The sequence below is a fragment of the Pseudopipra pipra genome, chromosome 20 (genome assembly GCF_036250125.1).
Source record: "Pseudopipra pipra isolate bDixPip1 chromosome 20, bDixPip1.hap1, whole genome shotgun sequence".
NCBI classification, from domain to species: Eukaryota; Metazoa; Chordata; class Aves; order Passeriformes; family Pipridae; genus Pseudopipra; species Pseudopipra pipra.
This window is the reverse complement of record NC_087568.1, coordinates 8955340-8971332: the sequence shown is the minus strand read 5'-3', so window position 1 is coordinate 8971332 and position 15993 is coordinate 8955340. Positions and strand designations below refer to the sequence as shown.

Sequence of the window (15993 nt, the reverse complement as noted above, 5' to 3'; positions counted from 1 at the left end):
CCAGTGTCACCACCTGGCTGGGTGACTCCAGAGCTGTGATCAGAGGCCCTGAGCTCTGCTCTGGGGGGACCAGGGACAGCACCCAGGGAATGGCTGGAGCTGTGTCAGGGCAGGGTCAGGTTGTATCTCAGGAAAAGGTTCTTCCCCCAGAGGGTAGTTGGCACTGACCAGGCTCCCCAGGGCAGTGGGCACAGCCCCAAAGCTGCCAGAGCTCCAGGAGGGTTTGGACAATGCTCTGAGGGACAGGGTGGGATTGCTGGGGTGTCTGTGCAGGGTCAGGGGTTGGACTGGATGGTCCTTGTGGGTCCCAGCTCAGGATATCTTATGAAACTATGGATTCTATGAGTTTATGCAGCACAAGTTGAAAACCAAAACAGCCTCCCAGCCCTGTTCAGCAAGCAGGGACACTGCCCCTGGACCAGTGATTTAATCACAGGCTGTATTCCTCCCTGGCAGAGCTGGGGGAACTGGGGCCACGAGAGACAGGCCAGCTTCCCACCCTCTGTAAAAGGCACATTTGCCCCCAGTGCCAGCTTGAAGCAGACCCTGGTGAAGAAAGAGCCACTGGCAACCAAAGGAGCCCCAGGGAGAGACAAGTCTGGCTGCAGATGAAAGGCTTTTTTTCCTTTGAGAGGGATTTCTAAGAGGAGGTCCTTGCTGTTCCCTCCCAGGCAGCACTGGCACGGGGATATGGAGCCAGACAAGACCCTGACTATCCCAGAGCAAGAGAGGAGTTGGGGCTGAGGAACATGTTTTGCCAGCAAAGAGTACAAAGCTGTTATCAGTGAGAGCCACCTGTGAAACCTCCCTGCCTTATTTCCATTTAAAAGAAAAGTGCTTTGCAGAGAGGTGTGGGGAGCAGACACTGGCACAGAGCTGCAGGCACAGCATGGGTGAGTCCCTGCCACTGCCTGCTGTGCTGGAGAGGCCTGGCTCTGCTCTGCTTCCAGCTGGGAAAGATCCCAGGAGCTGGCAGGGCCCAGAGACAGCCACCATGTGGAAAGCACCACAGTCCCATCTGCAGGGTGAAGGGTGTCCTTGCCTAATCACTGCCCCTTGCCCATTAAGGTGCTCATTGCCAGGCTGGGAGGCACCAGATGTGCTGCAGAAGTGACTCACCAGTGGCACAGTTCACTTGTCAGCTGCCAACACGAGGTGGGGAGGAGAAAGGCCCATTAAAACCCTCACCAAACCAGCATCCCTTCCATAATCAGGAGCACAGAGCCCTCCCTCCCGTGGAAAACAGAAGATAATAACAGTGATTTTTTTTTTGTCTTTCCTAAGGCATCAGGCATAAGAGTTGTCTTACCCTGGCTGCCATCTCCACAGCGTGGTTGCCCACTGCCCTGCGAGGAGGGAGAAGATCAGTTAGTGCTGATCCCTCGTCACCTGGGGCCTGGCACAGGACCTGGCACAGGATGTGGCACAGGACCTGGCACAGGACCTGGCACAGGATGTGGCACAGGACCTGGCACAGGATGTGGCACAGGACCTGGCTCCTTCTCCCCTCCCTGTGCCTGCAAGCTAAAAGCTTCTGGCCTGAGAGAAGGGGAAGGGGCAGCAGCACGTTGTCCAGACCAGGTCAGAGATGCTTCACTTGGCACGAGGACCACACACCCCAGCACTGGGTGCTCCCCTGGACAGAGCAGGTCGCACGCTGGGTGTTCCCCCAGCCCGGGGTGACTCTGTGCCCCCCCCAGGAGCTCTGAGCTCACCCCCCCTCCCTCAGGAAGCCCCCAGGGGCTGTCCCAGGCACGTACCCCGCCGAGCTGACGAGGGTCTCCCCGAGCTGGGAGCTGGTGATCCAGCGGGTCTCGTCCACGGTGGTGCGGGCGTGGGGCAGGCGCCCGATGTCCTTCACCGTCATGATGAGGTGTCGCGAGGACTTGAGCAGCTTCACGGCCTCGTCGTGGGGGATGCTCAGGAAGCTCCTGCCGTTCACCTCCAGGATCTGGTCCCCCACCTGCGGAGTTGGGATGGGGTGAGCTCCTGGAGAGTCCTGGGAGCTTTCCTGTTAGGAACACGCCCTCCTCTCCCACCATCAAAATCGGGATACAGCAATTGGAGGGACTGGGAAAAATGCTGCTGGCTGAAGAACCAAGCACTCAGGCTGGGAGCCACTGAAGGATCAGTCTGCAAAGCCTGGAGGAGCCTGTTTAGGATTCCAGGTCAGATCAATGTGCCCAGTCTCCTCCATCAACCAGACCTGCAGACCAACTGCAGACCTCCAAAGAACATCAAGGCCTCCAGCCCCAACCCCTCCTGCTGATCTGGGGGGGCCAAGAACCATCTGTGGAAGCCTCAAACCTCAGATCTCTGTGTGCAGCAGGGAGGTTCAACTGGAGTGTCTCACCACAGCCTCCAACCCCCTGTAAACTGTAGGATCTGAGACAGCTGGATTCCATCCCTCCTCTCCTCCCATTTCCTCCCCAGCAGCTCCTAAGAGCTTTTATTTTGTGGGCAGGGCTGTTGCAGGAACCAGGAATTTCCCTGACAGCCTGGCCATGCTCAAGACACAGGAGCCATGTGGTATTTCCCCCTTCATCCCAGGCCCTCTTCCTCTGTGCTTCCAGGGCACAATTCCAATTCACCCTGTTTCTGACAAAAAAACCTCTTTGAAACTGTTCTTTCCCATCTTTCCTTAACCACAGCTCTGCCAAAATGCAGTCTGACTTTCTTTATGGCACAGTGCAGTCTGGGATTCATTCTCCAGACTCTTCCTCCAGTGGGAAGCACTGGATTAAGCACTGCCAAGTCCCTGTGGTGGGCTGTGACTGCCGTCACCAGAGTTTACTCCAGTCCTGCCCAGAACTTTGCTGGGGTGAAAGTGGACACCAGGAGCACCACAAACCTGTCAAAGCATCCATTCCTCTCCCTGTCTTCCTGGGATGTTTCCCCTTCCACTAATGAATCCAGTGAAGAGCACAGTGACCACACCACAGTGCCAGACACGGTGCTGATACAGCCTGACTGTGGTGTCTCCAGGCATCCCCAGGGGGACATTCCCAGCAGAGAAGGCACAAGAATAGGGAAAAGTCAGAGAAAAATGGGCCACAAAGATGCTCAGAGTGATGGAGTATCTCTGCTCTGGAGCCAGGCTGGGAGAGCTGGGGGGGTTCACCTGGAGAAAGGAAGGCACCAGGGAGAGCTGAGAGCCCCTTCCAGGGCCTAAAGGGGCTCCAGGAGAGCTGGAGAGGGACTTTGGACAAGGGATGGAGGGACAGGATGAGGAGGAATGGCTTCAAACTGAAGGAAAGGTTTAGACTGAATACTGGGAAGAAATTCCAATTTTCCCTGTGAGGGTGGGGAGGCCCTGGCACAGGTTGCCCAGAGAAGCTGTGGCAGCCCCATCCCTGCAAGTGGCCAAGGCCAGGTTGGACGGGGCTTGGAGCAACCTGGGCTAGTGGGAAGTGTCCCTGCCCATGGCAGGGAGTGGCACTGAATGGGCTTTAAGATTCCCAAACCATTCCATGATCCTGGGAACGGCAGAGAGGACACATAACCAACAACTCATGGACCACTTTGCTCGGGGTGCAGCTGTGAGAATGCTCAGGTACATCTGCAACAAAAACTCGTGACGGGAAACTGTGGTAAGAAACAAATGGAGAATAGCTCTAAAATGAGTGTAATGTCTATATCCAGATGAATGCTGCAAGTTCATTCCCTGGCCACATCTCTGCCTGCCCAGCAAGGGAGAGAAAAGTTATAAGGAAGCGAAACAAAAATGATTAGTGGCAGATGAAGGTGCCTGTGAAAGGACAGATTGAACAGATTAGGCCTGTTAAATTTAGAGAGGAGATAATGTGTGGGGAGCTCGATGGAGCTGTACAAAATAATGCTGGCAATAATGAGAAGCCAGAGAAGGGCTCCTGTTTACCCTTCCCTCTGCTGAAAGGACAGAGGGAGCTCAGAAGGAGCGTTCAGAGGAGGCTGGAAGGAGGCTCTGATAGGAAAAAAGGACCTGGAGCAAGAGCACCACAGAACTATGGAGTCATTTAGGTTGGAAAAGACCTTTAAGATCACCAAGTCCAGACACAGCAGAGCTCAGCTCCATGTTCAGCTCCATCCAGGGACCTGAGCAGATTTGCCTCATTCTTCATAGAATCACAGAACAGCTTGTGTTGAAAGGGACTTTAAGGATCATCTTGTTCCACCCCCTGCCATGGGCAGGGACACCTTCCACTAGCCCAGGTTGCTCCAAGACCCCTCCAACCTGGACTGGGACACTTCCAGAGATCCAGGGGCAGCCACAGCTTCTCTGGGCAACCTGTGCCAGGGCCTCCCCACCCTCACAGGGAAGGATTTCTTCCTAAAATCTAATCTAAACATACTCTCTTCACAGTGTGAAGCCATTGCCCCTTGTCCTGTCACTCCAGGCCCTTGTAAACAGTCTCTCTCCATCCATGGGCTCCCTTCAGGTCCTGGAAGGCCACAATCAGGTCACCCCAAAGCTTCTCTTCTCCAGGCTGAACAATCCCAGCTCTCCCAGCCTTTCCTCCCAGCAGAGCTGCTCCAGCCCTCTGATCATCTTAGTGCCTCCTCTCGACTCTCTCCAGCAGCTCCACGTCCTTCCTCTGCTGGGAGCTCAGTAATATGGAACATCCCAAATTTCTGGGGACAGCTCCTTCCTCTGTGGATGGTGGATCACAAGGGCACTGGGAAATGGGAAGGGAGGGAGCCCAGGGGAGGGTGAATAACACAAACCCCCATTCCCAACAAACAGACTTGACAAAATATCTCAGACTCCCTTCAAGCTCTGCCAGCTTTAAACCCACCATCAGAAAACTGCTGATGAACAACAAAACAGGGGAGGGAAATTATACAAGTGCCTGAACTGTGAGGAGAAACACACGTTCAAGTGGAATGAATATCATCTCTCAGGTGATTTATGATAAATCTCTCTGATTTATCAGCCAACCCACTGGGGTGGATTTTCCTGCTAAAAGAAGGACCAATAAACCCCCAAATTTGATTAGACAGTTCTGTTGCAATTATGAATCTTTAATAGTTTTCTGTATCAGGCATTAAACTTTCATGATTATTTTGTTTCAAGAAAGTTACACAGATTTAATAAGCTTTCCTTAATTTCTCCTTTTAAGAGAGAACCCAACAGGAGCCTGGCAAGTCCTTGTTGCACCAGGGAGACCAGAAGGGCCCTGGACCAGCTACTTCATCCCTCTGTGTCTGTCCTTCATCACTTCCTCCACATTTATTCCATGTCTTTCACATCCCTCTGGTCTCCTGTGCCCAGCACATGACCACCTCTCCCAGGTGCTCCCAGAACATTAACACCAGGTGGGAAAAACCACCCACAAAATACTTGGATAAGTTTGAGCACGTGCAGGGACAAAAAAATAAAAAGACCTTGCAAAAATGATTGCTGGTGAAGGGCAGATAAAAGGAATCACTGGACAGCCCAAATGTCTGCAAATCAGCCTATCTTGATCACAGACTCCTATTAGAGCTGGAAAGGATTTGTTCCTAATTAACATGGATAATAATGATATTTTCTCCCCAAAGTCAAGGACAACTGGGAAGGTGACAAAAAACTGCAGAGATGCAAAAGGAACCATCCAGTAAAACAAAAGCTGACCCTGGCAAAAGTGATTTGCTGTATGCACAGCTCCAAACTGGCACAGAATAAAAGAAGTAATAATAATAAGACACACACACACACACAAAAATAAAATACAGGAAAATTACTGCCCTGGATATTTCAGGAACAAGTTTTCAGTTGTGCTGAGCTAATGGTGGGTGGACACACAGGACGTGCTGAGTGCTTGAGCACTTCTGAAAATGGAATTATTCCCATTTCCTAGGGATAAATGTACCCTGAAATGCAGGGGCTGAACATGACATGCAAAAGGTGACAGAGCATGACGAGAAGCAGAGCTCGGAAATAACACACCTCGGTGACAGGCTTGGCTCCTGCTCCTTGTGGAGACAGAGGGAATGACGGGGGAAAGGGAGGTGCAGCCAAGAGAAACTTAATGGCCTTCAGACAAGGGTTCTGAGGAGCTAAAGGCTCTTAAAAATAATCAAAACAGGCTCTGGGAGAAATTCAGTCACACAGACAGAGAAATAGGTGAGAGATTTTAAACATGAGTTCACGTTAAATGACACCAAATTGAGCTGGGAGTAGCAGGGCTAATAGGGTGCCAAATGGGTTGGCATTAGCACCAGTCCTGTTTAATGCCACTAATGTGCCTGGAGAGGGGCTAAATTACACTGGAGATACCACTAAAGTAGAAGGAGCCTCCCTCCAGCACAAATAATTACCAAAAGCAGACCTTAAGAAATTAAAAATACGTATGAATCGATTGGGAATCGACCAAGTTAAATAAGAAAACTAGGGAGGTGCTCAGCTTCTCCAGGAGGGAAACAGAGCAGGGCAGGTGATCCATGGCCAGTGAGGCCAACACAGCCCGTTGGAAGGATCACAGAGATCTGGGAGCAGGGTAGGGAATGATTGGAGCCAAGTGCTGCCTGAAAACGTGTTCTTTTCCTGACCACTTCACCACACAAATAGGAGGAACAAAGCAGACACAGACGGGAATGAAAGCACAAGGAGAGGAAATGCTCTCTGGGGGCTGGCAGAGGTTGTGGCACTGCTGTGGGGAGGGTTCTGGTGGCCTTCCAGGACAGGAGTCATTTAAACAACATCTGTTCCCAGCAAGGTGGCACCATTGGAAGGATCACTCCAGGAGAAACATTGCATCTCGGGTACCACAACCACACACCTCCTCACTGATCCCTCACTCTGCAGCTCCTTCCCCAGGCTCAGAGGGAGCCACAAGGCTTTTATTTTATCTTCTCTTCTTTTTTTCAGTATCTCTGTCCACGTGCAGACCTCAAAACACAAACCAGCTTTCCAAGGGCAGCTCTGGGACGAGAGGACCGAGTGCACCCTCAGTCAGTTCTCAGGTGACACCAAGTTGTGTCCAGGGAAGGGAACGGAGCTGGGGAAGGGGCTGGAGCAGCAGGAGCAGCTGAGGGAGCTGGGGGGGCTCAGCCTGGAGAAAAGGAGGCTCAGGGGGGACCTTCTGGCTCTGCAACCCCCTGACAGGAGGGGGAAGCCGGGGGGGGTCGGGCTCTGCTGCCAGGGAACAAGGGACAGGAGGAGAGGGAACGGCCTCAGGCTGTGCCAGGGGAGGTTCAGGTTGGATATTGGGAACATTTCTTCATGGAAAAGGCTGTCCAGCCCTGGCACAGTTGCCCAGGGAGTGATGGAATCCCCATCCCCGGAGGGATTTAAAAGTCATGTGGATGTGGCACTTGGGGACATGGGGCAGAGGTGGCCTCAGCAGTGCTCAGGGAACAGTTGGACCTGATGATCTTGGAGATCTTCTCCACCCTAAATGACTCTGTTCTGTGACAGCCACTGAGGATGTAAAATCATTCACCTCTTCCTGTTTACAGCCTCTTTTTCCCTCTCCTCTCATGTATGGGTAGATATGGATCATTGTAGCCTCTCTCCACCCCAGCCCCTGGGCTGGGAACTCAATATTGAGTTGTGTGTTCGAAGCGAGCGCCTGAAATCTGCTCTTTCTGATGGAGAGGTCACGGAGAGAAAACAAAAATGGCTTAAAAAAGAAAAAAATCCTGACAAAATACACCACCAGGAAAAAAAACGAGCAGGGAAGAAATCAGGATGAGAAGAGCCACGGATGCCACCAGAACAAGGCCGTGGCATCGCTGGGAATGTCACCAAGGAGGCAGGAAGGACAGAAGCTGAAAGCAAAACACGGCTGACTCACATCCCTGCTCTGCAGCCTCTGCTAACACTCACTTCTTCAGTCTGAGAACCGACTCCCAGGCAGCATATTTTAAAACATGCCCAAAGAACACATTGTCAGGAGTTCCATGAATGAATAAACATAAAGAAGGCCAAGGCCAGGAGTATGAATATTTAATTATTGACTGACTGCAGCGATCCAGCCTGTTTGCTGCTCTGCCTTTCATGGCCACGGAGCACAGAGCAGCAGCACCTGAACCAGCATCAGCTCCTCTGGGACCCACAGCTCAGGGCCAAGGCACCACTTCTGGAGTAGAAAAAAAGCCAGTTTAGCTCCAGGGACTTGGAAAAACCTCCTTGTTTTGTCCTGGTTTTCAGTACCACGTTGTTTGCTCTTTGATCAAAATTTAAGGGAAATGTAAAACATTAATTGTTGGGTTTATTTATTATTAGAACATTTCAAAATTCTCTGAGTTGGTGCCATAGATACAAGAAGGTATAAATTAAATGTCTGGCAGAATCACAGATTGGTTTGGGTTGGAAGGGACCTTAAAGCCCATCCAGTTCCACCCCTGCCATAGGCAGGGACACCTTCCACTAGCCCAGGTTGCTCCAACCTGGCCTTGGACACTCTCAGGGATGGTACAGCCACAGCTTCTCTGGGCAACCTGTGCCAGGGTCTCACCCCCCTCACAAGGAAGAATTTCTCCCTTATATCCAACCTGAACATCACATCAGAACCAACTCAAACAACTCTGGTAACAAATTCATTGACAGCAGCAAACCCCAGAGAGGGATCCACTCCTGGGAAGTCAGCAGGAACCTTCCCATTGACCCAGGAAGGTTGGGTCGAACCCACATTGAACAAACCCACCGTTTTTCTACTTCACAGAGCAACAAATTCCCTGGAAATCACATTTACCCCCCAGTTCTTCCTTCCTTGTGGTATCACATCCCTTCCACCAGCACCTGGAGCAGCGCAGGGAGCGCGGGGGGACACGACCTACACCCAACCATGTCTAACAGCAGGACAGAAAAGGCCTTTCTTTATCTCCAAAGCCCCGAGCAGCTCTGAATTTACAGCCTGCAGCAAACACAAATCAGGGCGGGGAGCGCCTGTGCTGATCTGAAATCACATAAAGCCTGACATTCAGAGCAGGAACGCACAAATCAGCTGCCAGGGAACAGAGCAGCGAGGAGGGAGATGTGCAGAATCAACAAGCAGAGGCTTTGGGGTGCAAACAACAGCCCCGGTGGCGGGAGCGGGGGTGGCAGGGACAGGGGACAGCAGGGACAGGGGACGGCAGGGACAGGGGACAGCAGGGACAGGGGACAGCAGGGACAGCTCCGGGTGCCTCCACGGAGTGGGAGTGTGGGTCATCCCCAGCCTTCTGAGCAGGCATGGGCTGAGCTGGGGGGATAGAGCCAGGTGTCCCTGTGAGTGTGCAGTGACATCAGCCCTGCTGAGCTCACCGTGGGTGGACGGAAAGGGAAGCAAAGCAGCAAATTTTCCCCGCGCAGCAAAAAGAGGGATTTGGAGCAGTACCGAAGTGTTAAACACGAATCAAACTGAAAGAACCCGAGGAAGACAACACAACTTCTCTTTTCCTGCCTTTCAGGCTTCTTTTAGGACATGGAGCTTGACTCTGGCACAGGGGCAGCAGGCACTGGGGACACACACTGGTGTCACCAAGGTCACCACACAACGCCCGAGGCAGCTCCAGCCAGTCCCTCTCTTTCCAGCTCTACCAAGCAGAAACAAGTTATCCTGTGCCTCTTATCATCTGTCTTGAAATCCTGGTGTCCCAGAGCACTGGCCCTGCTGCCTCTGGCCATGACCTTGCACTGACACCCCTGGGATCCAGCCGGGTACCCCAGTTGGCTGTGTGGGCACAGCTGCTGGGAGGTGCCACCCAGAGGAGTGTCCTACACTTTGGGAGAGACCAAGGCTCTGCAAGGAGTTTCCAGCAGCAGCTCTCGCTTCTTGCTGCCTAAGAAACACTCCATTCTCTCGCCAGGATGCTCCCACAGCTCCCCATCCTAGTGACCCCTCAGGTCACAGGGGTCAAAACCTCATTTCCCTGCTAAGGACCTGGGAGAGAGATTAAAACTTGGATTGATCCAAACCTCCAAGTGCAGCATTTTCATTCTGTGTCAAAAAGAGAAACAGGAGCCTGCAGAGCACAGTTAAGTTCAGCAGTGGCTGCATTACCCCCAAAAACATCTCCTTGGCTGCAAAGGCAATTCTGGTGACCTCAGTGCCCAGTTAGATGCAACTTCTCGTGCCACAGCAATATGAGGGACAGGATCATGTCTGTCCCAGCCCAAATCACAGCCCTCTCCACCAGACTGTCTCCAGCTGGTGCTTTGACAAATTTAAGTGACTTTATGGGGCCACTGAAGGTTTACCCCTAAACTGCCCAGGGCTGATCAATGGAGGCATCACAGAATTGTGGAATCATTTAGGTTGGAAAAGACCTTTAAGGTCACTGAGTCCAAAAATGTGTCCCTTCACAATGCAGGGAGGGGATCAGCGTGGATTACCCCTCGATCCTCAGCAGACCAGCACCATTTCAGGGGATTGAGAGAACATTTCAGAGTTTAACATCCAGCAGGTTTTGACTGACACAAGGAGCAGGGAAAGAACTGACTCTCAGGGCCCACGGGATTGCACTGGAGGAAGCCAAAAGGGCATGATGTGATTGCAGGGAACTGGGTCATTTAGAGAGAAAAAAACACACTGGAAAAGAAAGCCTGAGTGAAGTAAAATTTTACAGCCTGAGGAGCTTGAGTTTCAAACGTGCCCCATTCCCGAGCAGCACAGAGATACACCAGTGGCTCCCTTTCAACTCATTTAACTGGTGCATGCCCTAGGAAATATGCAACTTTAACCCCAAATGTCCCTTCCAGGAACAGCTGTGATCCCAGGATGTCCCATCCTGTTCTGGCACAGCGGGAAGGCTGGAGGAGCTCAGAGGTGCTGGGTGTGTTCGTGGTGGGATGAATGAAGTGCAGGACCTCCTTTTACCAGAGATCTGCAGCAAACCTGCAGCCAACCCTGGACCAGGGCCCAGCCAAACCCCAGAGCATCCCTTAGGAACCTGTTTGACAGTGGAAGGAGCCTGATGCAGCTGGAGGTCACACCAAGTTAGGCTGCTGCTGGATCAGCTCCATCCCGAGGGTGATCCCGCTGGTTCTGCTTGTTAAGACATGATCCCTGTGGATGCCAGGAGGAAACCTGCACACACCTGCTCCCACCACAGTGAACTGGCCCCCAAACACGTGCCCTCAGGCAGGTTAAGAGCACCTTGTGCCCAGCACTGGCTCCAAACATAATGGCTTTGGATGGAAGATGCAAGAAAAGGGCACAGGATCAGGATCTTTAATAGAAAACTCTGCCCTGCCACCTGAGGGAGGTGAGAGTGACTTTCCTGTGAGCAGAGACTGTGGTAGCTGGGCCTGGTTAGTCTGGAGAAGACTGAGAAGGGATCTCATCAAAGCATATAAATATCTCCAAGAGGTGCCAGTCCCTTTTCAGTAGTGCCCAGTGACAGGACAAGGAGCAATGGCCATAAACTAAAATACAAGTTCCACCTCAACATGAGGAAGGACTTCTTTCCATGGAGGTGTCAGAGCACTGGAACAGCTGCCCAGTCTCCCTCTGGAGTCTCCCTCTCTGGAGACATCCCAAACCCACCTGGATGTGTTCCTGTGTCACCTGCTCTGGGTGACCCTGCCTGGATGATCTCCAGAGGTCCCTTCCAACCCCAGCTAGTCTGTGATTCACCTGCCAGGTTTTTGCTGCACACCAAAAACATCCCTGGGCTGTGTCAAAGGGGAGAAATCAGATGTAAGGCAGAAGGCAAGTACAACCCACCCCAGGAGTGGTAAGGCTGCATTTCCCCCTGCACCACCTCCAGGCTCAGGTCCAAAACACCCCAAGAACCTGCCCTGAAAAGCCACCTCAGAAATGCAACACTCACCTGCCCATTAAGAGCCAAGCTTGGCTGGGGGAAAGAGGCAGGAAGAGCAGCAGGGACGTGCTGACCTGGCCCTGCAGCCACCAAATGTGCAGCTCCACCTCCCCCCAGCCCACTCTGGGGTCACTCTCACCTTCAGGCCAGTGCTCTCTGCCTCGGAGCCTTTATCCACCCCGGTGATGTAGATGCCCAGGGAATACTCAGCCCCTCCTCGGATCATGAGGCCCAGGGACTTCCCTTCGTTCAGGACCAGGTTCACCTGCAGAGGAATGGGAACAGTCATTGGTGTGGTGTCTGTGTCTGACAGGTGGGACACACAGGTGGAACAGGGAGCTGCACCCCCAGCGTGTCCCTGGGTGGGACAGGGCAGCTCGTGAGGGATTGAGGAGGCACTGGGGAACACCAGAGGAAAATCCAGCTCTGGAGCACTGGGAGGGTTCAGCACATGTGGCCTGGCTGGATTTCAGCCATGAACCAGGGGCAGAGCTGATCCATGGCACTTTTCCACTCTCTCCTTTCACAGGGGCATCTCCAGGGTAGAGACTGAGCTGAGAGCAGCCCCCAGAGCCCCACGGGCACCAAAGGAGAGGTGCCAGCCAGCACTGGCTGTGAATCCCTCTCTGGAATCCCATGCCCTGTGCAAACATGTGATTACAGAGCAATGAGCCCACTCCATCCACACTGGGAATCAGCCCTTGGCACTTCTTTGGCTGTGAGGGGCCACTCCAGGCACTCTCCCCTTGGGAAAGGATATGGAGAACAAGCCCCAAAGAGGCCCAGGGGCTCCTGTGCCTGATTATCTCTAATTAATAACACAAGGACAAGTTTTCCAACCAGCCAGCACATTTTGCAGAAGATATTTAACGTTTCCCACAACCTGACAGGCTGATTTTCCACAACCCCACAGCACCTGGACAGATGTTCTCCCCACCAGATGCTGATCTGCACAGCACACCCGAGCCATCAGCCAGCTTCCATCTGCCTCCCTCCACCTTCTCCTGCTCTGAAAATATAGGGATGTTCAGGTGAGAATTTCGAGTGCATGAGCAAATCTGTGTTCAGCTCCCTGGAGGACTCCCAATTTAAAATGGTCTTTGTTCACTCACTGCATGACACCTCCTAAATTAATAACTCCAGGGGTTTTTTCTTTTGCTTTGGTCCCCAAGTTTTAAGTCACTCCTGGAGAAAAGCAGACAGCGGGAATAAAAACAAATGAGAAAGGCCAAAATGTGTTTCACACTGATAGAAACAACCAGAAACAGGCTGCTTGTGAAGGGCTTTTATATTTAAAACCCTTCGCTGCAGTCAAACCGAAATCTTGCACATTTACCTGGATGGAAAAGTAATTTCCAGCTCTGAGTCACTAATTAATCCACCTTTCCAGAGGACACGGCATCACACGGGGAATTCAGCCCAGCCTTGGAGTGGCTGGTATTGAAAACCCATTTTCCACCTTGGTGAAAATCAGAAATCAGCAGCAGGACACAAATGTACCTGAGGCTCCAAATTTTCTACTTAATGAGATGGATGCAAAGCAGCTCCTCGTGTAGATCCACACTCCAGGAACAGCTGGAGATGAGAACTGTAAAGACATTAACTCCTCACACCAGCACCCTTCTCTAGGGCTGCACAAACCCCCTGGGTTAGTCCTTCCCCTCATTTAAAGTGCAGAAAGCGCTGGAAACTATTTGAGGCTTGAAGAATTCTAAAGGAATTATACAGAGACCCTTCATGCCAGGCTGGAGAGGCTGCTGGGTACTGAACCCACCCAACAGATCTGTTGAAACCAAGGGCAGTTCAGCTCTCTCTTCACGTGGAAACATTGCTCTGCACCACAGAACACTCCACTCAGTGTTTCTTTAAAGCCAGAAAAACATTCAACTTTTCTGAAGTCCTGTTTTCTCCCAGTCTGTCTAATGACATTTAGGGTTTCCCTTCTCTAACTTCTTCATCTCACCGTGGGCCAAACTTCTCAAAAATCCCAAATACTGGGGAAAAAATGGAAGTAGCAGAGTGCATGGAGTCACAGATCAGGTCAAAATAGACTGGGAGTGCCAAAACCCTCTCTGCAGGTCCCTGAACAGCACATACAACCAGAATTGGCAACAGGAGGGGTATCCAGACATTTCCATCTCCCTTTAACACTATCCCAACGAGCTGGTAAGCTGAGAAGCTGCTCTCCCACATGGGTATCATCAGATGGAGTAAGAGATACTCCCTCTCCCTCTCCACCCGAGGTGCTGCCACGTGAGCTGGTTTGTTTACCCCTATTCCAGGGAAAACCTGAACTTCCAGGGAAAACTTGGGCTTCCAGGAGCGGAAAGCAAGGGATACAACCCCAAGCCATGAAGGGCTGAAAGCCTCTTCGGAGCCGTGTGGAGAAACCTAAAGCACTGCTGAAAAACACCTCGCTGCTGGCAGCCCCAGCGAGTTGGGCTGTTCAGGGCTTAATTGCCTTTCTTAATCAGCTTAATGGCCGTGGCTCCCCGGGCAAGCCCCGGGGCAGCGCGGTGGGAACTGCCGGGAAAAGCGAGGCAGCAGCAGGGGACAGGGAATCGGCGCTTGGAGCGTCCAGCTCGGGGATAAACGCCGGGATTCGGGAATGGCTGGGAAATACAGGGAGTGCTGGCAGGCAGGGGGCTCGGCTGGGTCAGGAGGAGGAGGAGGAGGGATAAGCTGATTGCCGGGATGAAGGGATGAAGGGAAGGCTGAGCCAGCCCATGTTAAGGGCTTAGGGATCAGCGGGGACTGTTTTGCACACTGCTTCTTCCCAAGGGACTCTGTCTCCAGGGATGGGTCCAGCACACACAGAGGTGGTGCCAGGAGAGTGCCCCAAGCACAGCATCATCCTCACCCACCACCGAGGGCACCTCCCTGTGCCATGAGCCCACCCCACACCCGGCTGGGTGAAGCACAAGCCCAGTTGAGCTGTCCAAGCACAGAGTTAAACCTGTGCCCTGGGACCAGACTGATGTTCCCAGTGGTTCCCACCATCGATCCTGCCCTGGTGGAAGGTGCTGACCCAGGGCCCCACCGGGAACAGACCCTCGGCATGGCATTCCCTGGATCAAGCCCTGCTGCTTGGGCTTTTCCACTCAGGTTTGTAGGTGTATGATTAACACTTCTGTGCCAAGTCCTGCCCCAGAAGAAAGCACTGAGGTTCCATTTCCACTTCATGCTTCCTCCCTCCTCCCTGTTCCACAGCCAGGCTGCAGCTCACTCAGGGTGAGGAGCTGTGACATCCCTCGAGGGCTAAAATCAGGGAAAGCTGGGATCAATCTGAGCTGCAAATCCACAGCTGTCCTGACCCCATCCTAAACCAGGCAGCAAGCAAGGGCAGCTATTCCATGGGGGAAACTGAGGACATCATAATCCAAAACTGGTTTGGGTTGGAAGGGATCTTAAAGATCATCTCATTCCACCCCCTGCCATGGGCAGGGACAGCTTCTACCAGCCCAGGTTGCTCCAAGCCCTGTCCAACCTGGCCTTGGACACTTCCAGGGATGGGGCAGCCACAGCTTCTCTGGGCAACCTGTGCCAGGGCCTCCCCACCCTCACAGGGAACAATTCCTTCCCAATATCCCATCTAATTCTACCCTCCTTCAGCTTAAAGCCATTCCCTCTTGTCCAAACACTCCATGTCCTTGTAAAAAGTCTCTCTCCTGCTCTCTTGGAGGCCCTTTAGGCACTGGAGGCAAATTACCATCCAGGCAAGGTCACCCCCCACCCCTTGCTGGGTATTCCCAGGCAGCACTGACACTGTGCAGTGCCCACCTCCTCCCCTGTGCCATTCCAAGGCTGTGCCCAGCCCCAGGCTACTCCTGCACGTGCCACACAGAAGCATTTGGAAGATCAAGGTCACAATTTTAATTTCAATTTCAATGCTGAAACATCTGCTGCCTCCCGGAGCAGGAAATGAAGGGAAAAAACCACCACCATTAATAAAGCATTTGCTCCGAGCTGATTCTTGCCCAGGATTCCTTCTCTCTGGGTTTATGAAATTACCTGTTGACAGACTCGATTTTATCATTAGAAAAAAAGCTCTTTCAGACACGAATTACTCAGCACCAGCAGGACTCGGCCCACGAGTGTGGCTGAGAAGGTTTCACCCATGCTGGCAGCTATTTCCATGCCATTACTGCCACCACACAAACAAAAACAACATTTCAGCAGGCTCCCAGGGCTCATCCTCCTCCTGCTTCCCAAGGAAACCCCACAGGTTTGTGTCTAGACATGCTGCAAACACAGGAGTGAGGGAAGGCAGAGCCAGCTCCCGAG

General features: G+C 52.5%; 1 protein-coding gene across 3 annotated transcripts in view; it reads right to left on the bottom strand.

The window, feature by feature from the left end:
- The window catches only part of WHRN (whirlin), a 49532-nt gene that overhangs the window by 13631 nt on the left and 19908 nt on the right, over window positions 1-15993 (bottom strand). For all 3 annotated transcript variants that reach the window (XM_064677116.1, XM_064677117.1, XM_064677118.1), the window contains exons 3-5: window positions 11849-11974; window positions 1761-1963; window positions 1310-1346 (exon numbers count right to left, since the gene is read on the bottom strand). In XM_064677116.1, the coding sequence (XP_064533186.1) occupies window positions 1310-1346; window positions 1761-1963; window positions 11849-11974 (366 nt within the window). The remainder of the gene's footprint in view (window positions 1-1309; window positions 1347-1760; window positions 1964-11848; window positions 11975-15993) is intronic.